The sequence below is a fragment of the Mauremys reevesii genome, unplaced genomic scaffold (genome assembly GCF_016161935.1).
Source record: "Mauremys reevesii isolate NIE-2019 unplaced genomic scaffold, ASM1616193v1 Contig1, whole genome shotgun sequence".
NCBI lineage: Eukaryota > Metazoa > Chordata > Testudines > Geoemydidae > Mauremys > Mauremys reevesii.
This window is the reverse complement of record NW_024100715.1, coordinates 4,290,729-4,317,030: the sequence shown is the minus strand read 5'-3', so window position 1 is coordinate 4,317,030 and position 26,302 is coordinate 4,290,729. Positions and strand designations below refer to the sequence as shown.

The window sequence follows — 26,302 nt, the reverse complement described above, 5'->3', positions numbered from 1 at the left end:
TTGATATGCTCCCTTGCTCTGCAGGATGTGTACTATCATGTGGCAACACATCCTGGCCACAGAAAGTATCTTTGATTCATGGTAGAGAACATGTATTACCAGTACATGGTAGTGCCCTTCAGCCCTGAGGGGCATCAAGTGTATGGCAGTGGTAGCAGCCCTTCTGCACTGCAGGAATTCAGATATTTCTTCCCCTGGATGATTGGCTGGTTTGGGGAAGGTCCCTCCCACCTTCCCTGCTACTTTGGGTATGAGATAGCAGTACAAAGGAATGGAGAGGTAGATGGTGGCCCTACCCATTTATACTCTTTGCTCTGTGCATGAGGATAGCTAAGGTGCTTGTGTTGGCAAAAGTTCTGACTCAAATACATTTTGGTGAACATATACGTACATTTGTATTTGCATAACATCTTGAAGAACAACAGTTGCTTTATACATAAGTAACTGTTTCTTATCCCATGCAGTAGCTTCATGCAGACCATCATTAAGGGGATTGTGTGGGTAAAAGCACTTTGCTTTGCCTGGGTGGGCAGCCAAACCTTTTCTGAGGTTTCTTCATGTGCCAGAGCAGTGGCACGAAAGGAAAGTGAATGGCCAGGCCATGTAGTTGTTCTTTAAATAAACAAATAGCACTAGGAAATAACCTGGCTCTTTGTCACGGATTTCTCCTCCAGACAGGAAGCTGGCCTGAAACACATGCTAAAATGGTTTGACTCCTTCCTGGAGGGACTCAACCAATGAATAGTTGATGGGAAGCTTCACTTCCACCACTGGACCCCTCACTTGAGGAGTCGCACAACGACCAATTCTCTCTGCAGTCCTTTTCAGCATCTACATGCTACAAGGTGAACTGGTCAGATCATATGGACTCAAGTGCCAGCAATATGCAGATGATACACAGCTCTACCTATCCTTCAGCACCTATGACCACACCACTACCACCAAGATGCCCCAGTGCTTGGACGAGATCAGCTCATGGATGAAGAACAGCTGGCTGAAGCTGAACCCGAGTAAGAGAGGTGATGTTGGTGGACAGAGGAAAGTATTTTGAATAGCTTGCAGACATGGTGCAGTCTCTGTTGGTTGAAGGTACATTCCCACAATTGGTTAATTCAGTCTGTAATGTAGGAGTACTCTTGGATTCCTTGCTGATGCTGAGCACTCTCCTAGCAGCATCTGTGAGTAACACTTTGTACCATCTCTATTTGGTTAGGAGATAGCATCCTATCCTGACAGATAAAGACCTGACTTCATTTGTTCAGAACTTTGTCACCTCTCTGCTGGATTACAGCAATGTAATATGCCTGGGCATGAAACCTTCAGTGCTTGGGAAACTCCAACTAGTACAGAACACTGCAGTATGTCCCCGCAGCAGCACAGGCTACCATGAACACATCCAACCTGTCATCTTCTCTCTACACTGGCTTCCCATAGAACTCTGCATGTTCTCAGTCCGTGGCTTCAAAGTACTCCATGGCCTGGGCCCAGGGTATGTAAACAGCCATCTAAAGCTCTGGGACAAAGACTGTGGTTGTCAACTCCATGCCTCTGGTCTAATGGAGCTCTCAACAGTGGCAGGAGACAGAACTTTCTCTGGAATGAACTTTCCCAAGGACTAAGGATCATCACAAACTTCACCACTCCAAGTGCAGGGCACATTTCTTTGATCTTGCCATCTATAATATAAACAGATCGCAACAGGTATATTTATATGAAAAAGCAACACAAAAAACCCCACACTCTACCAAACCAAGACACTCTACTGAACATTTCTCTCTCAGAAGGTGATGAGAGAACAAACATGTTACAGGCGTTAGTCACATTGCTTAATGCACTACTAGAAGTCTCTCAGATACTATGGCGGTGAGCGTGGTATAAGATCCTGCATAGAACAGAACAGAAATATGCTAGTGCTCAGCAGAGGGCAGACATTCACATGAGACTGCTCTTAGGCACAGATCATCTTCTGTACGCTCACACCTTCCTCTGTACTTGCCATGGCTGGAGAAATAGTTTATGCTGATTTAAACATTCCTGGAGCCAGTTCCTCTTCAAGGCCACCACAAGGATCTCAGCGCCTCAGTAAGTGGATTACGTTTCTTATTTTTGTACCAGTATGGTCAGTCTTTGGATTCCATGTTTCTAAGATATTTTTTGTTTGACTTGCAGCACAGATAGCTTAGAGAAACTGTGTCTAGAGCCAAGGAGCAGCTCTGTGCTTTATGTATGGTGGGACTTAGCTAATGTGAAATTCTTTACCACTCTCAGCATTTGGCAACTGAATTCCGTTAAGGTAATATAGTGCACTTTAGTTTGTTAATACAGCATGTCACAGAAAACTTCATAGCTATTGAAAGTCTAAACATGCAAATACAAGTGCAATGCAATATAGCTGTACTTTGTATGACAACCTTCCTACTTATTTCATACATATTTGGGGGCATACCAGCAAACTACTGAGGTAGCAGTACATAGTACACCTCTACCTCGCTATAACGCGACGCGATATAATGCGAATTCGGATACAACGTGGTAAAGCAGTGCTCCGGAGGGGGGCGGGCACTGCGCACTTCGGTGGATCAAAGCAAGTTGGATATAACATGGTTTCACCTATAACACGGTAAGATTTTTTTGGCTCCCGAGGACAGCGTTATATCGAGGTAGAGGTGTATAGTGGGTTATAGTTGTGAGTCTGAAAAAGAATGATTGAGCACAAGGAATGTGAAAGGCTCATAGCATATAATTTGTTTTTTAGAGAGAAGGTTAAAATCCACATAGGTCTGAGAGAAGAAGTGGAATCTGAAACAAGGGAGGGAGCCAATTATGTGCAGAGGGTCAAAAAGACTGTGACAAATGGTGGGTACCTTGGGCAGGGCCGGATTTATGGGCAGGCAACCCAGGCGACTACCTGGGGTGCTGGGTTTGAGGAGCGCCAGGCTCAGGGTGAAATGGCTACAAATGCAATAAAAAAAAATAAGGTATTCAAAAGTTTAACAAATTGATAGGGGGAGGGTGCCAAAGATGCTTCTCACCTGGGGTGCCATTTGGTCTAGGGCCAGCCCTGACTCTGGAGGCGGGGAGGAAGGGTCTCCTAACTTCTGTAGTGATGTAAGTAGGGAGAGGGAAGCCTCAGTATCTGAGGAATGTAGGAAATGGGACCAGAGAAGAGGAAGAAAGGAGAATAACCTGGCCAAGGGAGGTGGATGCATGAGAATGACTGAAATAATTAAGGGGATTTTTCCACTGGATGCTGAAATGGACACACAACCAGGGAAGCTTTCAAAGGACAGAGATGATATGTTCTGTTTCTGAGCGCAGGAGAGACAGCAAGTTATTGCACTGTAGCATGGACAGTCAGGAGTTAGGGGAGACTGTCAAGGAGAAGACAGTAGCAGAGATGGGGACAGTGAAGAGTTATCAGTGTTTTAGGAATATTGAAAATACAAAGAACCATGTATTACAATTTAACTTAAAGGATATAAACTGAGTATCATAAATAACTTGTGATTCCCCTGAAAAATGATATTAAACTAGTTAAAAATCTGGATACTTTGGAGGAGGTTTGGGGAAAAATAATTTAAATCTTAAATAGCTATTTTTAGAGTATATTTTCCATAAGTACTGAAAGGCTACAGATTTATATGGAGGATAAAATTTTCAGAAGTGCATAAGTGATTTAGGTGTTTCTAAAAATCCCACTCTAATAGCCCAAATATTTCATCAAGCAGTATATCAAGTGTGATGTGCTACAGTCAAACATACTATATGTTTACAATTATACTTGTATATTGCCACTGATTCTGGCTTCCTTTATCTCATACATTTTCCTGCTTTAAGTATAGCTACAAATGTATTGTTCTTAAAAAAAATTCTTGCTCTACACTTGTTGTGAACATCACTGAATTATTTACAGCTGCTGAAGTGTTTCTTACAGAAGTGCCTGATGGAAAACATCAGCTGTTAATATTCTAACAGATCTTGCTTTGGTGTCTGTTTATATCACAGTAATAACTAACATAATATGGGGCGCTCTAGTCAAATTTAATTCTTGGTGTGAACCATCATGAAGGGCCTAGAGCTTTGTGCTGTGAGTTGTCCCAAGGCCCGAACCTGCAGATGTTTATGCACAGGTTTAACAGGTTTAAAATTACACCCTGTACTCTGGGCTGGATTTAGTGACCCAGGACATCATCTCGGATGCCAGGCTTGGGGGGGCTGGTCTTAAGGTGCTGTTTTTGTTGTTAGTGACAGCATACAGATTTACAGATCCTAGCATGCAAATTTATTGTCTTATATGTCAGGGATAAATCATGCCTACAAATCGTGCATCAAAGTCATGAAATGGGCTACAAATGCAATAAAAAATAAGGTATTCAGAAATTTAACAAGTGGTGGGGAGGGGGGTGCCCAAATACATTCCTCACCTGGGGCGCCATTTGGTTTAGGGCCAGCCCTGCCCATGCTGAAATCTTTGCAGGATCAGGGTCTAACGCTGAAATTAAAATTAACTTGCATCATAAGTTGCTGTTAAAATCATGAAGTCACAAGTATTAACTGCATGTAGTATTTAAAATTGGAAGACAGATTCCAATATAAGGATGACTTTGACCTTGCCACTTCCTTTGCCTAAAGACCCCTCTCCTTTTAGCCTGAAATAATTCATGTTAGTCGGAAGCTACAAGATAATTTTCCTTAGAAACTTTAAAGTAAATTCAACAAAGCATTCTAAAATGAATACAGAAAACACAACCACCACCACCAATTATTCAGCATTAATTAATATGAAATTTGCCAGGTGGTGGCAGGGGCGGCTCTAATAATTTGGCCGCCCCAAGCAGGGCAGCACGCCGCAGGACGTCTTGCAGCTGGTCCGCGGCTCCGGTGGAGCTTCCGCAGTCATGCCTGCGGGAGGTCCACCCGAGCCGCGGGACCAACGGACCCTCCACAGTCATGCCTGCGGGAGCTCCGCTGTCCCGCGGCTCCGTAGGACCTCCCGCAGGCATGACTGCGGAAGGTCCGCCGCAGCCGCCTACCGCCCTGCAGGTAAAATGCCGCCCCACGCGCGCTTGGCACGCTGGGGACTAGAGCCGGCCCTGGGTGGTGGTGCCAAGAGGTTCTAGTTAGGAACAGGGGCCTTATTGTGCTAGGTACTGAACAGGTATAGACCAGACAATTTTTCACTTTTCAAAAATTATTTCCACTATTTTTATCCACTCGTAATTCCAGAACAGTTAGTTCTTTAACATTCACAGTAGTGATCTGAATTAGGTGTCTGTGAAAATCATCACATAAAGATCCACTTTTATGAACAGAAGGGTGCAATTTTTAAACTGACTCAAAATTAACAGTGGTTACAACAGGAAGAAATGTAAGTCTCCTGTAGTGATTATAAACGCTGTGAGTAGCCTCAAGAGTGTCACTCACAAGCTTCATTTGTAATAAAAAATTAGTTTCTAACCCTTTCCCTAGTGAATGTAGTTTGAAAATGTAGAGTGAGTTTGGTTTAAAGATGTTTGTTTACAAAAAATTACAGAAGATTACAGATCAAAATCAAGACACTGAGCCAATGTAACAGCACTGTCACTCCTGTGTAAATTTGGACATTATCTTAGTGGAATGTCTCTGTATTTAGTGCACACCTGGGTAATTAAGAATAGGCTCTGGCTTGCTATCTTCATTTCACAGGATAATGCTTGGGAAAGTAGCAAACCACTAAAGAATTCTGGCTGGGATTTTCAAAGCACATGTATGGTGCTTGAGTGAATGTCAAATACTAACTAGTAGATTTCATTGAAGATGGAATACAAAAATGAACAATCAAATAATACAACAGCTTTGTGAAAAACAATGTAAAATGTATTGAACTCTCTGGTCGGTGTGATGCTGGAGGTCAGACTAGGTGATCGTCATGCTCCCTTCTGGCCCTAAAAACCTATGAACCTCTGAATTACTGGAAAATCTAAGGCCCCCAATCCTGGAAATACATAAGCATGTTAGTAGTCCCAGGGCTGGTGCAAGGATGTTTTGCGCCCTAGGCGAAAGTTCCACTTTGCGCCCTCCCGCCCTACACCCCTGCCCTGAGGTGCCCCCATGGCGGAAGCTCCCCCCCCCTCCGCCCTGAAGCACACACCCCCGCCCCAGCTCACCCCTGCTCCATCTCCACCCCGAGCACGCTGTTGTTGCTTCACTTCTCCCACCTCCCAGGCTTGCGGTGCCTAAGCTGATTGGCGCTGCAAGCCTGGGAGGCGGGAGAAGTGAGGCAGCCATGCTCGGAGAGGAGGCAGGGCAGAGGTGAGCTGGGGCAGGGAGTTCCCCTGTGTGCCACCCCCCACCCCTTGCTGCAGGCGGCCCTCCCCGCACTTCCCTGCCCCAGCTCCCTCCGCCTAAATGCTGGCGGTGATCCGGGCGGCTGAAGATCCAGCTGCCGCAGTCGCTGCCAAAGAGAATGGCACCCCCCAAATCCTAGCACCCTAGGCGACTGCCTAGGTCGCCTAAATGGTTGCACCAGCCCTGAGTAGTCCCATTGAACTGAACCTGAACTATTTCCATTTGGGGCAAATTCTCTGAATATCATCTGTACAAATCCATTCAGAGCTTGTTGGAAAATGTTTTCCTCCTCCAGCCGTGCAGAATTTAACTTTTCCACAAAAAAAAGTGTAAACTGAAATATTTCAATTCTGAAATGCTGTCATAGTGCCTCATTGGATTTGTAATTTTGATGCCTCATGTCTCCATTTTTCCTCTATGGGCTGGGATCCCTGCTTGGAATACCTCTCCCATGATACATCATGGTCTCCCCTCTTGCCAAGGAGAGACAGTGCATTATGGCACTGTTGTGTTAATAACTTTGATGGAATAAATGAGGGCAAAAGGTGTTAACAGATCCTGTCACTGTCTAACATTAGACAGTGTTAAACAGGGTCCAGGGTTTGGTATACAAGTACCGCAGCTTACTTAGTTCTATGGAAAATACACCATTACCAATGATTTTAAAATTAAATGATTTCTGTATCTTTTAATAAAGATAAGAAAGAAAAACAGCTGAGGCATTTGAAATATAAAGTATTAAGTAAGGTTCTCATTTTAAGAACATTTCTTATTTCCTTTCCCTTTAGCTGGAAGGTTTTAGAAAGAAAAGCCCCCTATTTGACAGTTTTAGATGGTATTAAAGATGGTAATAACTGACCTTGGTAGGGAAAAGAGAAAAGGTTAGTTGTGATGAGCTAGAGCTATTGCTGTGGCCATTGTTTAAAGTCTGATCCTGGTTCACTAAAAGACAAAACAAGATAAAAGGAGAGAGAGAAGAATGGCAAAAATAGAAAATGCAACTTCTGTTTTTGGTGTTAACTCTCAGTTGTAACCTAGCTCCTGCAGAAATACAAGCAGGGCACACAATCTTATCAGCCGCTCAGAGTCCTGGCAAACTTGTACCAGAATTGGGCTATTTAAGGCATTATGGCCAGTTGCCTTTTTCTAGTCACAGGCTTTCAGCAGTGTTGCAGCATGTACAGTTTTGACCAGCTAAGCCAGACTCTTATCACACAGAAGGTAAAAGGAAAGAAATAAGGTGGAGGAAAAAAAGAACATTCAAGGGGGGGATGAATAAGTCTCACACCCCAGGTGGTGTTTGGAATTTAGCCAGAGCAGGTGGAAGTAGCAATGTCCTCTGGGCTCCTCTCTCTGGGCCCGGCTGGTCAGGACATCGTTCAAGATCAGGATGACAAAGGCCTAATGGTGTAGCAGTGGATTCCAGAGTCCCAGGAGACGGAAGGGGCAGCAGCCATGATGCTAACGCTTGCTGCAGCGGTTGTTGGCAGACGGCTTCTTCTCCTCGGCTTTTTCTTGATTTTTTCCCCCCTCAAAAGTTTTTAAGGACTCTGTAAAGGAGTGATGGGTGGAATAGCCCATCCTCTCGTTATTTTATTCACAATTAAGCCCATTTTCTGATGCACCAAGGTTGGTTCACTAATTTCCAGTCCCTCACTCTTCTTGTTTACCAAGCATGATCTTAACACAGGCCTTGATTTATATCAGTTTTTTTGGATTAGTTCAGTCTTTCCATCTCCCTTTTGCCCCCTTTCCTATCAATATTTATTACTATAGGTTATTGAGACATGTAACGAACTTCCACTCACTTCTCACAATTAGGATAAATTAGTAGGCCCAGTTATCACAACAGCACTCACATGACCACGGTGCATCACGAAAGATGAAATCTGGCTGGGGAGCCTGGTCCATCAGGGCTGCACAGAGGTTTCTGGGGGGCCTGCAGCAGTATTTGAAACTGAGACTCCATACCTTTCCGTGTTTCATCCAATAATCTTATTGTTCCCCTGGGCTTGAGGGGGACCTTCAAGTGAGAGGCCTGGGCAAAACTGCCCTTTTTGGCATCTCCTCTGGGTGGTCCTGCAGATATGGTGACCAGACGTCCCGATAAAATCGGGACTGTCCCGATATTTAGTTTGTTTTTGCTTTGCCGGCGGTACTGGGTTTGTTTGTTTTTCTCCATTTTGGGGGGGGGGGGTTTGCTCCGCCGGCGGCCCCCCCTTCCATGTGTCCTGATATTTTGTTCCTCTCATCTGGTCACCCTACCTGCAGCCCATAGAGGAAAACGAGGGAATAAGGCACCCAAACTACAATTCTATGAGACCACAGTGGGTGGCATTTCAGAATCAAAATACTTCATTTGGGGGATATTCAATTCTTTGACCAAAAAACCCAACAACATTTTCTGCAGAAAGCAAATGTTTAGCAAAAACATTTAGTCCCAAACCCAATTTTCTATCAAAAAACAGTTTTGATGGAAAATTTAACCAGCTTATCCATTGTATTTAACGTCTGCCCTTGCTGACATATTGGCAAACCCATTGCCTACAATAAAGCAGCGGATGTGTAATTGATTGCAGTGTAGAGCCTAGTTCTCCACTGCCTGATTCCTTTCTATGCTTACAGTGCTGATGCATCAAAACAAGAGTTTTATCATGCAGCTATATTGTCAAATAGCATTGATAATTTATCTAGTTAATAACTGGTATCATTAGTAAAGATGGTTAGAATTTTGAAATTTCACAATTTGGTAAATAAAACTGGGAAAAATGTTCAGCAAAATATTTGCAAACTTTTCAATCTAGTGTGTCGCGGGCGGGGGGAGGGTTTCCTCCCAGCTATAGAACTAGAATTTCAAAAAAATTGGGAACACTTTTTAAAATTTTATTATTCATTCTTCCCCTCTCCCCACCATCTTTCTTTCTTCAACTTTCAAAAATGATGTGATTTTCAGGGGTGTCCCAGAGGTGACAGTCTCTAACCAATCGGTTTTTTATTATTATTTATATTACAGTAGCACCTAGAACTTAGCCCCAGTCATGGCGGAGGTCTCATTGTGCTAGGCACTGCACAAACGTTTGTTTCTCAACCAAATCATTTACAAACTAAGGCCCCACTCTGCTAACACTTTACACACATGCTTTACTTTTCTCATCTAAGTGGTCCTTTTGAAGTCAATGGGACTACTCGCATGCTTAAAGTTAAGTGCAGGTACAAGTATTGTCACCCTGTGTTTAATGTTAGTAGACACTGGAGCTTGGCCTGTTTTCACATTGGAGAAGAATTCAGTGACATGGAGGCTGGGTATTTTCTTAGTGTAATTTGTTTATTTACACTGTATATACCATCCTGGAACAGAGGTAGTTACAAATGGCATGCAAACAAACCCCTCTTTTAGGAATCTCAGCCCAAACACCCTGCCTGATTCCCAGGAAGCAACTCTGTCCCAAGATGTGACTCTAGTTAGAAAAATTAAGGCAGAGAACAAACTCCTGTGCTGGTACCACAGCTCCCCCACAAAGAAACTACTGTATACCACAAAATGAACAATAATATTTATTCCAAGACTGACCAGTGCTCACACACGCTAGGAAAAAGAATTTATACAAGTGTGTGTAACAGCATCACCTGGTGACTCCTGACATAACAGTATTTATAGGTTTAGGGTCTAAATAGGGTCAAAACACAACCTGTGTATTTAGAACATGAAGGGAGGGATCGGGGAGAGGGAAGACAAGGGGGGTGGTCACAGGAACACATGGTGATATGTGTTAGCAAGGTTAACAATTTGGAGGCTTCAAAGGGTTGTTTTTTTTAATGAAGTAAGCTATAGTAATAAGCAGGTCACTTGCCTGCCCGTTATTACTAGGCAGTTTACCATGGGTGTCACATTACAAGGGGACTGTAAGAAAGGATCTGAAGCAGGACAGAGCAGCGGCTGTGTAGAATGGTTTTGGGGGGCAGGGAGGATCCCTGCATAAGGGACAGTGTGGTGAAAAGGTGTGAAGGTGCTTCTGGGAGAAATGGATGAAAGAAGCTGCCATTGGTAAAGCCGCCCCGAGTGGTATACGAAGAGGAGTGGAACTCCCAGGTAAGGAGGCTGGGACAGGCTCCAGAGAAGAACAAGTTTCATTGTTATTTCCTCACACTGGGAGTCTGATGATGTTTCTCCAAATGTTCTCTCTTACAGGTTCCCCTCCATGTCCCCGGTGGCATCACATCGCTGTAGGGGTCGGATGGGCTGGGAACATCGTCCTGACAATAGCTGTGATAGCACTGGGGGTTTGGGGTAAGTGCACTAGTCTATTTATCCATTTGGCCTTAATGGTGCCCCATAAATTCTCTTCTAATTCCCAAATCCCACTGATATTCCATTCCTGATTCCAGTCCGTTTGTGAATGAAATCCTAGACATTACATCACCACCCAGGTCAAAGTGTCACAGGAACAAGGTGCAGTTAAGAGCTGGATGGATGAAACTTGTGTGATCTAAGACAGGTTCACTATAAAAATTAAAAAAAAAAAAAATTGGAGATATACCTATTTTCTACAACTGGAAGGGACCTTGAAAGGTCATTGAGTCCAGCTCCCTACCTTCACTAGCAGGACCAAGTGCTGATTTTTGTCCTAGATCCCTAAGTGGCCTCTTCAAGGACTGAGCTCACAACCCTGGGTTTAGGAGACCAATGTGCAAACCACTGAGCTATCCCTCCCCTCTGCTGTTACATGTGGATGCAAAGACAGAAATGCACCTATACTGTGTAATGAATGGGATTCCCTCTTCCTCTGTCCCTACTCTAGCTGTGATGGATACTACACTGTTTGATGATTTTACACCCTCCAGAATTGTTATTTTAATTCCTAAATTTGGGTGTATTCTTATCACTTAGCTAGTTATAGAGGTATAAAAGAAAGAATCAAAATCATTGTCTATCTGTGGAAGGGCCTTCTCTCACTGTGACTGTCTGAGGCCCTGTTTAGTTATATTGAAATAAGGAAATCTGGGGCTGTTAGGAAGGTGATCCGACCTATCATCTCCAGAGAAAGGAACATGTAAAAGGAAATTTAGTTTGATAGTTTTCTGTCTGGTAAGAACTCACTTATCGATAGACACAGCTGGGAAACCCTTATGTCTGTATAGATGTAGTTGTGAAATCCTCACTTCTGTATTGTTTTGTATGTTTATTTGCATGGTCTCTGTCTGGTTCTGTGATTGTTTCTGTCTGCTGTATAATTAATTTTGCTGGGTGTAAACTAATTAAGGTGGTGGGATATAATTGGTTAGCTAATCATGTTCCAATATGTTAGGATTGGTTAGGTAAATTTCAGTAGAATGATTGGTTAAGGTATAGCTAAAAATATTACTATATAAATTAGGGGCAAACAGGAAGTAAGTTAGGATTTGAAAATAAGGAAAAAGGAACTTGGATTTAAGCTTGCTGGAAGTCCACCCCACTAAACATTGAATTGTTTGCACCTTCAGACTTGGGGTATTGCTGCTCTCTATTCATGCGAGAAGGACCAGGGAAGTGGGAGAGTGAAGGAATAAGCTCTTTAACAGCATGTCTCTTGTGCAGGACAGACCAGAGGAGCTCTGAATACACCGGAGAATAATGAAACGAGAATCGTCAGTAGCACTGAATGCAGCTCCTACCTGGAGGATTTCCGGTCTCGCTTGAAACCAATTCTATGTGAACCCAGCCATGGCAGCTTAGCAGGTAACCCCAGCTCCTTCTGTCCCAGAGCCATGAGTCACTCCCCCTTAAAGAATTTGCAGCACTCGCTGTGACTGAAAATACGGTCACCGTATTAAATAGACACTACCAGCTTGAAATATAACGGACTAGTTTCTCGTTCATACTGTGGTCCCTTTATATACATTACTCCAGTGTTGTGATCCCCAAACATTAAAAAAACAGCAGTCTGGCCCTAAAAAATCATGAGATTGGCTTATTTTAGGAAAATTATGCATTTTGAGTTCTTTATGTTTGCCTTCTGGTTTCTGAGCCTTTAGGTTGCACTTGGGTCCTGCTGTCAAGATTTTCTCAGCAACGATGAGGGCTAGAAACTTTCTTTAATAAAACTGAGGGCATGTCCACACTAAAAACTTAAGTCAACCTATATTAGTTTGACTTACAGCCATTCAGGGGTGGCTCTAGGAATTTGGCCGCCCCAAGCAGTCATGCCTGCGGGAGGTGCTGGTCCCGTGGCTCGGGTAGACCTCCCGCAGGCATGACTGCGGAGGGTCCGCTGGTCCGCGGCTCCAATGAACCTCCCGCAGCTGCGGAGGGTTCACTGGTCCGGCCGCTCCGGTGGAGTATCCGCAGGCATGCCTGCGGGAGGTCCACCCAAGCCACGGGACCAGTGAACCGTCCGCAGTCATGCCTGCGGGAGGTCCACTGGAGCCGCGGGACGAGCGCACCCTCCGCAGTCATGCCTGCAGGAGGTCTGCTGTCCCGCGGGCTCCGGGGGACCTCCCACAGGCATGACTGTGGACGGTCCGCCGGACCCACCTGCCACCCTCCAGGGAAAATGCTGCCCCACGCACGCGCTTGGCACGCTGGGGTCTGGAGCCGGCCCTGCAGCCATTACCCTCCTTCATCCTCACCAGAGCGCTTCCACCGACTTAAGACAGTGTGGGGAGCTGAGCGCCTGGTCTTTCAGCTCCACTCGCAGCTCCACGTTGGGATCCCAGCTGCTCCATAGGCTCCTGGGCTTCCCGTGGGCTGCCCGCCCCCCTACTTTCCCCACCGAGAGCAGGGGAAACTGCTCTACTTCTTGCCCTCCACTCCTACCCTGCTGGGAGAGGGGGCCAGCCTGAGTTGTAACTATCGGGGCTTGCTTGTCAATTTCACAGCTTCAGCATAGACCCATGAAATTGACAAGACAGCCAACAGCTGGTGTAACTAACGCAGTGTCTACATGGACACTGAGTCGCTCTAGCTACACCGACATAAGCCCTACGCCTCTAGTGGAGGTAGAGTTATCATGTTGATGTAGTAGGCACTTACATTAGCAGGACAAGGGTGTAGTGTAGACACTGACATAATTAGATCTACATAAGATGCCTTACATCGACTTAACTGTGTAGTGTAGACCAGGCCTGAGATTCTCACATAATCCCATGACTCCAGGAGCTGGGGCTTAAAATAAAACATCAAACGTCACAAGATTTGTGATAAAAACATGAGAGATGGCAACACTGCCAAAGTGACAGTGTAAAGAGGGCTAACCATGGAAGTTAACTTCCATTTTTTTAGTCAAAGAGTTCGGGAGGAGGAAGGTTATTTCAACAACAGCTAGAAAGTTCAAACGCAACAAGATTTCTATGAAAATTTTCATTCTGAAAAAAAGAATTTTTTTTCAATCAACTCTCCCCATAACTACATCAAGAAAGCCATATTCATACGACAGTGATTTTTAAGTAGATGGGGTGCTTTTTAATATGCTCTGATGCTTTAGGTGTGGTAATGATGTACTGTATGCCCCAAGTGCCTCTGTATTTTTTCTTTTAATCAATCCCAATTGGAGGGTGCAAGATAAGTGCTATGGCTGCCTCTTTCTGTACCAATATGGCTATTTCACTCTCCTTGTCATCCTGCTCCTCTTTGTGTATCTCCACCTGTTTCTCATCTTATGTTTGGATTGGTAGCTCTTTGGGGCAGAGATTGTCTGACTATGTGTATGTGCAGCACCTAGCACAATGGGGTCCTATCCATGGTTGTGGCCTCTCTGTCCTACTATAATATTAATTATTGATTATTATTGATTTGTATTGCAGCAGTGCCAAAAGGCCCCATTGTGCCAGGTGCTGTTCAAAAACGCATCATAAAAAGACAGTGCCTGCTCCAGAGAATTTACAATCTAAAAATAAAGTAAAATAAAGAATAGTTCTCAGCTGTTTGTGCAGAGGATCAGCGGTGACATCTAGTGGTCAGAGTAATTCCCATTGCTAGAGCACAAGCAGTTTTAATCATAGTGTAATAATACAATCACTGTAGAGGTTGGATCACAAAGTGTTTTACAAGCTATGTAGTATTCACTGGAAACATTTCCCCCACTACTGAAATGGATTTATTTCTGACTTTTATTCTCAGTTAATAGTATAGCTCATAGAGTTTCCATTAGGTAAATACTCTCCCTCTTTCTTTTCTATTTAGTTTTCAAAAACAGCCATCTCTGTGTCCTTAGTTAGCTCTTCTTCACCTCTTCCCTTTTCGGAAGAGAAACCCGAAAGGGGCATGCCTGGCTCTCCTGGATTTAAATGCTGTCTGTCTTTCAGAGAAGCTATTCCAGTCAGCGACGGCTATTCATGCTACATTCAAGGTCTCAGAGAGTCCCATGTACCGCAGAAGTGTACTTTCTTTCTGAAACTAAAACCAAGGGCAAGAAACAAACCATGAACTGCAGCTCAGACTTCTCATGATGAAAAGTTCACTTAGACCAGCCTCCCACCCTGGACCTAGGACCCCATCCATACAGCAGTTCCCAACAAGGCCTGTCTCATCAATGGATGGATCACTTGATCATTACCTGGTCTGTTCATTCCCTCTGGGGCACCTGGCATTGGCCACTGTTGGAAGACAGGACATTGGGCTAGATGGACCATTGGTCTGACCCAGTCTGGCCGTTCTTATGTTCCTCAGCTCAGCACTCTCCGGTGACTTCAAAGAGGAAATCTGGTGATTTCTCTCCAAAAAGTGGGCTGCAAGTCCCCAGATTAAAGAATTGACCGTGAAAAGGAGATCCTCAGCAGGGAGGCCCCACACCACAGGGGGCTCCGCAAAGCTAAGTTGCTTAGGCTTCAGCTCTGCGTGGCAGGGCTCAGGGCCCTGGGCTGCAGTCCTGCGTGATAGGGCTTTGGGCCCTAGCGAGTCTAATGCCAGTCATGCTTTCCAGACCCCCTGAAACCTGCTCGCAGTCCCCCCTGGGGACCCTGGACCCCTGGTTGAGAACCACTGATGTATACTCAGCCTCAGTGGAAGGCTCTCCAGTACGATATCAAGGGACCAGTCATCCAGAAACTGTCTCAGAGCCACCTTACCACCATGAGAGACAAGGCCCACCCAGTTGGTATGCACACCCTTGGATGCCTCCACCTATGTCCTTTGCACCACCTCAGTAGCAGCACTGGAACCCTGGGCAGCCTAGAGACACCAGTTCTCTAGGATCTTGAGTGTTAAACATGGGGTTAGAGGAAGACCATCTCCCTAAGCTTCCCTCTCTAGACCTCCTGATCCTCAAGAGACTTTTGAGGAACAGGAAGCAAAGCTTGACAAGGAGATTACTCCAACAATGAACATCTCCCTATCCTCTCCTGATGAACCTGTTGTGCCTCCCCCACCAAGTAGGGCAGATGACTTCAAACAGTTCCAAGCTCTTACTAAGAGTAGCAGACTCGCTAGAGATTCCCCTTGGAGAAGTGAAGGAGTCGCAACACATGCTGCTCGACATCCTACATACTTCATCATCAGCTCGTATTGCACTCCCTGTCAACAAGCCCCTGCTAGACCCAGCACAAACCATCTGGCAGACATCAACCGCAATACCTCCCACATGCAAAAGGGCAGATAAAAACTATTCTGTTCCCTCTAAGGAGGTGGACTTCTTATTTTCTTATCCATCCTCAAATTTTCTTTCTGATGAATTGGGTATTTTTCATAATATTTTGGATGAGTATTGTGTGTGCCTCAGTTTTCCCCATGTGCTGCATGTTTAAATAGGTGGTGGAAAGGGTGTTTCCTTTGGGCAGAGTCTCATCAGACAATGATAATTCTGATGGCCTGGATATCTGGCGCCTAGCAACTAATGGCCCTGGACAGCCAACCCTCTGCAGGAAGCCAGCTGGGTTTGATCAGCTGGGGAACAAAGGAACTAAGGTGGAAAGCCAGGTGACGAGAGTTTGCCCGGAAACCAGGACAGAGGACTGGGAAGGAGCTAGGGGTGTGGCTAAGTGGGAGGCAGCTGGAAGGAGTGTTGGTTGGTGAATTGGGACTTGGGGTCAAGAGTTAGCGCTCTGGGTCTGAGCCAGATGGACTTTTGCTGCAATTTCCAGAAAACGAATAAACCTTGAGAGCCACTGCTGACTGAGGACATAGGAAGATGGGAGGGGGGTGCATTGCCCCCTTTGGGGACTGTGCAGGCTTCCCCATGTATCCTATTCAGGTGGCTCACAGCAGGGAGCTCATGGCATGAAGCAGGGGTGCTGAAGGCTCCGAAGTTGGTGAGAGTGTGCCCTGAAGGGTGTCAGACTGAATGGGGTCCTGCAGCCAGGGATTGATTCAGCGCTGTTTGAGAGCACCGAGCCTGTGGATACGTGATACCCTTGTTGTAGATGCTGTAAATGAACATGGCAGACAGCACCATGCTAACTCAGGGACTGGAAATGGCTGGATTTATTTGGCAGGAAATCATACTCCTCAGTGACCCTACAATTTAGGATCACTAATTATCAAGCCCTTATGGCAAAATACAATTACATTAATTACTCTAAGCTCAACGTGTTTATTGAACATCTCCAAAATGATTAAAGAGAACAGAACCAGGCCATCATCACTGGGTTCAGTTCTGCCTTTGTAGGAGACTCTCAGGCTCAGTCATCAATATTATTTGTTTCCACACTGACATTCCCTTGAAGTCTCCCATCGGAGTCACAGGCTGGGCCTGTCTCTATTTAGCTTTTATGATTTGACATGATTGGATCCCCAGGAATTACATTTGACTGCACCAAGCTTGACAATCCCACCCAGTGATTCCTGCATAGAGCCCAGAACTTTTGATTGAGTTAGAGTATGTCTTTTAATAAGACAGCAACCTTGTATAAAGACTTCATGTGAATTCTCTCCTCTCAGGTCTCTCAGCTCTGCCAACACCCTGGAATCCTGACCTACAGCCAGGGCAGGCTCCAGATACCAGCCCAGCAAGCAGGTGCTTGGGGCGGCCAACGGAGAGGGGCAGCACGTCCGGCTCTTCAGCGGCAATTCGGTGGTGGGTCCCTCACTCCCTCTCGGAGTGAAGGACCAGCCGCCGCATTGCTGCTGAAGACTGAAGCGGTGACAGTAGAGCTGATCGCGATCATGGCTTTTTTTCCCCCCCCTGCTTGGGGCAGCAAAAACCCTGGAGCTGGCCCTGCCTACAGCATGCCCTGTTTGACTACTGACCCTTGAGAAAAGTCCTTGCTAGTACATTAAGTATGAAAGCTCTTTATATGACTTACTCCTGGGGAAATTCTGTACCACTGTGCAATGCAGAATTTGCATATGATTAATGTTCTGCACAGAATTTAATTTTCCCCTGCAGAATTGGTGCTGCAGAGCTGCTGTCCGCCACTAGGGGCTGCTGGACTGGGGGTGCCCCACAGCTGGGTTTTGGGGGTGTAGAGGTTGTGTCTGTCTGGGCTGGGGGCACCCTGCAGGTGGGTTCTTAGTGGTAGAGGCTGTTGCTGTCTGGGCTGGTGGATCCCCCTGACTGGGTTCTAGGGAGTAGATGGTATGGATGTCCAGGCTGTGGGGTGCCCCGCAGCTGGGTTCTGTGGGGTAGGGGGTGTGGGTGTCTGGGCTGGGGGTGGGTAGCCTGTGGCTCAGCTCTGGGGGTAGGTGGGTGTGGGTGTGGATGTCTGGGTGGGGGGCGCCCTGTGGTTGGGCTCTGGGGGTAGGGGGTGCTGGTGTATGAGACCAGAGGGGCAGAGTTTTTCCTCAAGGTGTGCCCAGTTGGCATGTGTGACACATGCAGATGGAGGTGCCCAACAAAAGCATAACAGAGAAAGAGGAACTGGGTTGTCATAGGTGTTTCTTTAACTCTACTCCTAAAGGAATCTTTTGTTGTCTGTATCGTTACCAACATACGCATTTTGAAATAAATTGCCAAAATAATTGAAACTGGTATGATTATACTTTGCTATTTTGACAAATAAAATATGCAGAATTTTAAAATGTTGTGCACAGAATTTAATTTTTTGGCACAGAATTTCCTTAGGACTAATGACTGAAGGGGAAAACTTAGCAATACTTAGAACTAGAGCTGGTATATTGTAAACCTAGTTTATGAAAAGAAATGACAGTTTGTGTCCTTTGAAGGAATTAGAAAAGTGAAAGTCCTTCCCCTCGTTTCCAGTGGGGAGAAATGTTGAGAGTGTTTATTTCCCCCAAAACTGAATGAAATCCTCCCTCCCCGCAGAATATCAGTATTTCCATTTTGAATGCTCTCCCCCCACATCAAAATATGAAAAATGACGACTAAAATAAAAGCTTTCATTTTGGTCAAAATGGCATTTTCTGTTAAAAAGAACTTTGAAAAAAAGTTTTCAGCCAGCTGCAGTTTGAACGTTCAGAATTGATGACACCCTGTTCCCATCTCCCCCTCCAGAGGACTCCGGGTGCAAACTCTGCCCCAGGGACTGGCTGCTGCATGGGGACAAGTGCTACTGGCTGTCTAAAGAGAGTAAAGACTGGACTGGGAGCCGTGATGACTGCTTGTGGAAGAGCTCTCGCATGCTCGTGATCCGGAACCAGCAGGAGATGGTAACATAAAATACAGGCTCATCAAACTGCAGCTGGAGAGAGATGTGTGTCCCTAGTTACAATCCCAGTGCAGCAGGTTTATCCAGCCTGACTCTACCCTCTGTCCCATTTCTCCTGTTCCCAACATTGCCAACCCCGACAGTTCAAAAATCATGAGTCAGACCCTAAAAAATCATGCGATTGGCCTAAAAATCACAAGCTTCTTATAAAAGATTAAATCATGATTTTTAGTCCACCTTCTGATTTTTGATCTCCCCCTGCCTACTCCTAGTGTGTGTGTGACTAGCACAGCACTGCCTCCCCTTGCATATTTATTGAAAGTATGAGGATTTTGGCTCCTGCTGCAGGAGCTTTCACAATAATGCAAAGAGCGTTTACCTTTAGCAATTATGGAGCAGGGCCTATGGGTACCACTCCCCATCTCTTGCCCTCCCAGGTCACGGCAGTCACCTGTTCCCATAGTTGCCAAAGTTTGTGCAGCTCCATGCAGACAGTGTGAAAGTCACTAGTCTCCCCTAAACGGTACCCTGCCACTATTGAGGGGGGGAGGGGAGCGGGACGACTATCACATGAGGAACATTAAAGACTTGTTCACTGATGAGGAACATCATTCATGGAGCTGCACATAACTTTACTTCCCCCAAAAAGTCAATGAATTCCCCATACTTTTTGTGGCCCTACTATTGCCTCAGGTTCATAGGCTTTAAGGTCAGAAGGGTCCATTGTGATCATCTAGTCTGACCTCCTGCACAACACAGGCCACAGAACCTCACCCACCCACTCCTGTAACAAACCCCTAACCACTGGCTGAGTTACCAAGTCCTCAAATCATGGTTTAAAAAGACTTCAAGTTACAGAGAATGAACTATTTATACTGGTTTAAACCTGCAAGTGACCCGTGCCTGATGATGCAGAGGAAAATAAAAAAAACCCAGGGTCTTGGCCAATCTGACCTGGGGAAAATTTCTTTTCAACCCCAAATATGTTGATAAGATGCCCTGTAATCGATCGCGCCGGGGCTCGACCCTCCTGAGAGCAGGAGGGGAGCCACACCGACTCACTCCATGTCTTCTGTTGGACCGGCTGCACAACAGTAAACAGTATTAGGAAGCTCAGGCCCTTGGTTGCAGGGGGGGCTGAGCAGCAACCAGTACAATAAGCTCAGGCCCTTTGTGGCAGGGGCTGAGCAGCAACCAGTAGGTGTATCGGCCCAGGTCCTTACGCTTAAGTGTTGGGTGAGGGGGAAAACTGCCATCCGTGCGTGGGGTGGCAGGGGGGACACAGGCCCACCCATTCCACTGTGTCCCAGCCTGGGGCCCTAGCAGCAGCTATCACCGCTGCTGGTCAGTGGGGTCCTGACCACAACACACTGACATCGGGACCTCTGCATCTGCAGCCTGACAGGGGTCGGCTACCCCCGGGCTACTTCCACTTTCCCCCTCAGGGCCTACCTCATCCGTGGCACCAGCTCCAGGCCAGTCAATCAGCATAGGCTCCTCAGGACCAGGGCTTGGTGGCAGGTTTGGCAGCTCCTCAGGGAAGTCCGGCCAGGCGTGCTCAGGCGGCTCCTCCGGGTAACAGCAGGGACGGGGAAGCTCTGGCGGCTCCTCTTCTTAGTGGGCGCGGGGGAGTTCCAGCGGCTCCTCCCAGTACCAGTCACGGGGAAGCTCCAGTAGCTCCTCTTCGTAGCGGGCGCGGGGAAGCTCCAGCCAGTCAGGACAGCTGCCTCAGGCCCTGGAGGGTTCCCAGTCAGGAGCTCCCACCAGCCCATCTGCTTCTGGCAGCAGCTAGGCCCTGACTGAGCTCTGGCGGCCGGCTTTTCTACTTCCTGTCCCGCCCCTTGACTTCTGGGGGGCGGGGACAGGTGGGGGTGGCTCCGCCCACTTGGGTGTCTGCGAGGGCGCTCCCTCTGCTGGGCAGGAGGGGAGCCACACCGACTCACTACATGCCCACATGCTCAGAGTGTAAGACCCACCGAGCAGATATCTGGGAAAGAATTCTCTGTAGTAATTCAGAGATCTCCCCAGCTAGTGTCCTGTCTCCAACAGTTGGGGATTTTGCTACTGCTTTCCTGCTGCTCTCCTGCAGGAAGCCCTGACTCACGAGTGGGGGATGCAGAGGAAGATGGAATCTTCACTCTGCGTTGCTCCTGGTCAGAAGCAGCAGCAGCGTCCAGAGCAGGAAGGAAAGCCCTGGGGAAACGAGGAGGCGCTGGTGGAAGCTGAACAATCTGGGCAGCACTGCTCTAAGCAGCTGCCATGGAGGCACTGGACAGCCATAGCAGAGGACATGTATTGAAGCGGCTCCACAAAACAATGCGCGCCCCAAGGTGGGAAGGGGCAGAGAAGCTTACCTGACAGTGGGAGCCGTGCCGCTCAGGGCTCCCACTGACAGCAATTTCTAAGTAAAATTAAGCCTTGCTTGTCATCTCAGGATAAAACTCTCAAATGTCAGGATTTTTTTTTTTTTTTAGCTGTAGCTTGGGGGAACCTAGTCACAGGTGAAGCTGAACCCAGGACTCCCTTAAATGGCCAGCTCACTCTGTGACACCAAGGACTGGTGCTGGTGTCACTATGTCTGCATAGAGAGAGGCACATTTCCCACCCCGGAGCTGGGACTCTGCCCACCTAGGGGCGAGGGTGAATTAGCTCAGGAGCTGATGGGTTCGCCTGCTGCATTATGGGCAGAGCCACTGAAGCCAAGAGCGGGTATTAAACAGGAGCACTAAGGGAGTTCTAGCCTGTTATGGCACATTCACCCGTCCCCCTCTGCTTTGCCCCTCACAGGATTTCATACAGGATGTTGTACAGGGTTCAACCTATGCCTGGATTGGACTTAAAGTGACACCCGCAGGGGGGAAATGGACCTGGGTGGATGGTTCCCCATTAGATCCAGTGCGGTGAGTGCTGCCTGACGTTTCCTGTTTGAGATGTTTAGGGAAAGCTCTAATTGTGTAACTTGCTGATGTTAAATGTCCAGCCTGTGTCTAAGGCCTGGCCGACACCTATCAGTTAAGGGTACTTTGTTCCTAACATGAGAGTTCCAGCAAAGGCCCTAGTGCAGCTGCAGTTATACCAATGTGCCTGCACTTACAGCAGTGTAGCTTATGCTGATTGTGGAAACTGGCATAAGCTGTAGTAGTAGAAGAACTTTCTGTGGCTATAGCTGTGTCCACACTAGAAGGTTTCCAGTATAACTGCACCAGAAACACCTCCTAGTGTAGACAAGGGCTAAGGTGCTTATCTGGCCCCCATTACCACAGTATCTGAGCACCTCACTACCTTTACTGTATTTATCTTCTCACACCCCTGTGATGCAGGGCAGGGCTATTACCTCCCATGCTACAGATGGGGAAACCAAGGCACAAAGACTAACAGTGGGATTCACAAAGGTATTTAGGCTCCTAATACCCATTGACTTCAAGGGGAGTTAGGTGCCTAAGTATTTTGGTGAATCCTGCCCAAAGTGACTTGCCCAGAGTATCACAGGAGCCTGGTCAGAACAGGGAATTGAACCCAGGTCAGCACCCTAACCACTGAACCATCCTTCCTCTGTCACACGTCAGCTCCTCTGGGCTGGCAGCTGCAGTCTGTGACAGCTTTTAATTTCTATCCAACAAGTGTCCTCATTTTTGTGTGGTTCCCCTATGGAAGTTAAATGTTACTGTTGTGGGCTTGTTTGGTATTATCCCCCCAAAAGGATGCTAAATGTCATTACAATGTGGTCACTGTTACCAGGCAGTTCAGTTCCCTTCATCTCTTGGAGCAGATCCTCTGCTCCACTGAGGACTAAACCAAGAATTGCTTCTCCCCTTGCGGGTGCCAGGATCAGCCACTCCAAGCAGCAGTTCATTGATGGGGGCTAGAAATCATGTCTCTGCATCATGCCCCAAGGTGACATTTAGTCCTTCTGCTCCAATCACTCTTTAAATTATATATCCCTAGTGGAACAGACTGAGGGAGCCCCCACCTCAGACTATCCCCTAGCTCAGCGGTTACAGGCTGCTCCTAAGAGTGGGAGACCCCTGTTCAAATCCCTTCTCCCCTGCAGCCATAAAGGGACTTGAACTGAGGTCTCCCACTTTCCAGGTGAGTGCCTGAACCCCTTGGCTAAAGGTTACCAGGGAGTGCTTGCTCCTCTGTGCTGTTTTGTGGGAGCTCATCTGTGGGGCCTAAGCTGGTAAGTGCCTTTGAACATGTCTATTGGCTCAGGGCCCACAGGTGCATTAGGCGGAGGAACACCTGTCTGCTGCTGGCTCATGCATAATGCCAGGGCTTAGGCAGCCAGCAGCCTAGAGGGAGGCAGCAGTGCACGTGCTGAGAGGCAGAAATGCAGCCATCGCAGCCTAGGAACCCTTCTCTGAAAATTGAGGCACTGAGCGAATTCAGGCACCTCCAGGGTTTGGTGGCAGCTGAGCAGGGGTTTGGTGAATCCCAGGGGGATGCGATTCTGGGATGTAGGTACCTGAAGTGTCTGTTAGGCTCTCAAGTCCCTTTGTGAACCCAGCTCTAACCATACATTTGGACAAATACTCAGTTTCCCTGCAGCCCTCCGTTACCCAGGTCAAACAGTGCAGGTTTCCTCTCACCCTTGAGATTCTGCCTTTGTTTTTAAAGGAAAGCCAAGATGCGGGAGCTCAAGGTGGCTGCTTCCAATGAGAAAGTACCAGGTCACTGACCCATGAGATTCAGCCTAGTTCATTCCTTGCCAGAGACCCCCTAACTCAGCTCCCCTCCTGGGCTGCCTTCTCACCTGAAGCTCTGCAGGAAAGTTACAGATGAAGGACAACACCAGAGCCAAGCTTCCCATTAGAGAGAGGTGTTATCGTTCTTCCCCCTATGGGCCTTTCCTTGTTAAAGGGAACCACAGTGACACTGACTCTCTTTAATTCTGCAGCTTCCAAGTCTCAGGCTCTGCTGAAGGGAACAGCTGTGGCTTGATAAGAGGCAGCCGGATTCAGTCTGAGACATGTGGTGCTGTGTTCAGATGGATCTGCCAGAAAGAAGCTGCCGTGATATAAACAGTGGGGACGAGGATCCGCATTAGTGTCTCTGTAACACGCAGTATCCTGTGTTTAGGCTCATGGGGCGGGATTCTGGCTTTAGGCAGAGTTCTAAGCCGGGGGCAGAGCAGAAACCCGGGAGATGCTGGGATTCAGGTGCCCCTCGCTGTCACAGTTCCTCCCCCTGGTCCTTCTCACTGGGCTGGGGCCTTGGGGTGTAATTTATAACTACCCCAAACCTGCAGTAAGTTACTCCCTGTGCTGCTTCCCAGGGTACCCAGGGCTGGGAGGCCCCTCACCACCCTTTGCCTGAGGGAGCCTTGTCTGTGCCTGCTGGGGGTCAGCTCCCCAACTCCACTGGCCATATGCGCTCGTGCTGGGCCTGCAGTCACTGCAGGGTAGAAATAGGCCCACTCTGCCGTCAAGCCCTCTGAGCATCCAGCCCCTGGTCCCCTGGACACTGGCAGTATTCATAGATGAGCTGCTTCCAAAGGAACTGTAACCTCCCCCTCTCCCCTTACCAGTTCCACTTCAGGTCACTGCTCCACTAAAACACACAGCGCTGACGTATGTTCATAGTGAAATCACACATCAGTTCAACAAAGCAGAGAGTCAAGTAGCCACAAGAAGTAGTACTGGAAACAAATGGCCGTATAAAATAAAAACATGCATTCTGGAGCCTTGACTTATTTAACAAGCTAATCACCTGTCTAACCAAGTCCTGGTCACCCGAAATCCTTGCAGCACTTTATAGCCAGGCAGGCTGTGACCCTTCTTTCATGAGATGTGTTTCTTCCTGTAGATTTCCTCTTTTGTGGATTTTGCAATCTCTCAATTTGCACCTGGTGCAGTGAACAAACAGGCATCCAGCATGAGGCGTACAAGACACAGATGGCCAGACAGGGTGATAATGTCAGTTATTTTCAGTATAGAGACATAACTCCTTACATATTATCCATATGCACATCTCACAATGATGATGACCAGTGGGCTACTGGCTTTTGGTACAGACCTCACAAGTCACCATTGTGTGAACTATCGTGTAGAGATCAGCCCCAAGGGATCCCTGTAAACACTCTGCAGGCCCTGTGCCCTCTGCCAGCTAGCTCCAAAAGGTCCCTGGGTTACATACAACTTGCCCCCAAACCAGGGGCGGCTCTAGCGATTTCGCGGCCCCAAGCACGGCGGCACACCGCGGGGGGGCGCTCTGCCGGTCACCGGTCCCGTGGCTCCGGTGGACCTCCCGGAGACTTGCCTGCGGAGGGTCCGCTGGTCCCACGGCTCCGGTGGACCTCCCGCAGGCACGCCTGCGGATGCTCCACCGAAGCCGTGGGACCAGCAGACCCTCCGCAGGCACGTCTGCGGGAGGTCCACCGGAGCCGCCTGCCGCCCTCCCGGCGTGCTGGGGTCTGGAGCTGGCCCTGCCCCAAACTCCTTCTCTGGGTTGGCTCACTTCCTCTGTCCTGTAAGGAGAGGGACTGGAGCCAATACCCTGCTATACAGCTGGCTGCAGTGTGTTGAGAGGGCGTGTGCCAACCTCAGGGCAGACTGCTGGGAACCAGGACACAAACCCCAAACTGGCTGAGAGTTCCAAACTCAGATTTCACCAACCAAACATCCAGTGTAAACTCCTTAGGCACGGTACCAGCCTAACCATGGAGTCACAGACAGGCCTCTTGGGTACTCCAATGCGTCTCGCCACCCAGGTGAGCCTGCCTTTGTGATAGCTGGTACCTTACACCCAGAATCACAACAGTATTCAGGTTACTCCCAGTCCCAAACATCATGTATCTACAATCATGGGCGCCAACTTATATGGGCTCCTGGGGCTTTAGCCCCAGGAATATTCACAGTCAGGGGCTCTGCTCCACCAATATTTGGAGCTAGGTTTCTCCCCTGCTTGGAGCGCCCCCGCCTCTCACACCCCACCCCCCCGCTGCCACCACCGCCACGGCTGGAGCTTCCCCCCACCTCCCCGCCCCGCCCCGGAGCTTCCCTGCCTGAACGTAAAGAGCGCACAGCGCGCGTCTCTCTCCCTTGCTGCTGCTGCTGCCACCACCTAAGGGCTACAGCATAAGAGCAATGCTAGCTGCTGCTGTAGCACCTCAGGAGGGGGAGGGGAGTGGAGGGGGCCTTGCTGTGCTTGGCAGCCCTCCCCTCCCCTGCCTCTACCTGGAGGAGACGCAAAGGGGACTTCCGGCCAGGAGAGGGACATCACTCACCTTAGCAGCTGCTGGGGCTTCCGTGAGTGTTTGACCCTATGAATTCCCGCCCAGCCCCCACTCCTGCCCAACACTGGGGAAGGGGCAGCCCCATGCCATCCCCTCCCACCGTCCCCCAGTGAAGCTATGGTGAGGCGCAGCAGGCTGCACAGGGGAGGCAGGAAGCCACATGTGAAGGCAATGCCCCCTCCCCCAGCACCCACCAACCCACCCGCCACAGGAGGGATGGGAGAG

At 47.9% G+C, this 26,302-nt stretch overlaps 1 protein-coding gene across 1 annotated transcript; it reads left to right on the top strand.

The window, feature by feature from the left end:
* Positions 1-1,997: 1,997 nt before the first annotated feature.
* LOC120392520 (killer cell lectin-like receptor subfamily F member 1) lies at positions 1,998-24,382 on the top strand. Its single transcript, XM_039517331.1, has 8 exons — positions 1,998-2,082; positions 10,517-10,615; positions 10,763-10,782; positions 11,851-11,862; positions 11,908-12,043; positions 18,690-18,844; positions 21,631-21,743; positions 23,741-24,382. Exons 1-8 carry the CDS (start codon positions 1,998-2,000, stop codon positions 23,862-23,864), a joined length of 744 nt encoding a protein of 247 aa, XP_039373265.1. The 3' UTR covers positions 23,865-24,382.
* The last annotated feature ends 1,920 nt before the right edge of the window (positions 24,383-26,302 follow it).

What these genes read in the sequence shown, in the direction of transcription:
- LOC120392520 (XM_039517331.1), top strand. Translation starts at nt 1,998, where the DNA reads ATGGCTGGAGAAATAGTTTATGCTGATTTAAACATTCCTGGAGCCAGT. An exon ending in ACAAGGATCTCAGCGCCTCA is followed by an intron (nt 2,083 to 10,516) that starts GTAAGTGGATTA and finishes TCTCTCTTACAG; the next exon opens with GTTCCCCTCCATGTCCCCGG. An exon ending in GATAGCACTGGGGGTTTGGG is followed by an intron (nt 10,616 to 10,762) that starts GTAAGTGCACTA and finishes CCCAGGTCAAAG; the next exon opens with TGTCACAGGAACAAGGTGCA.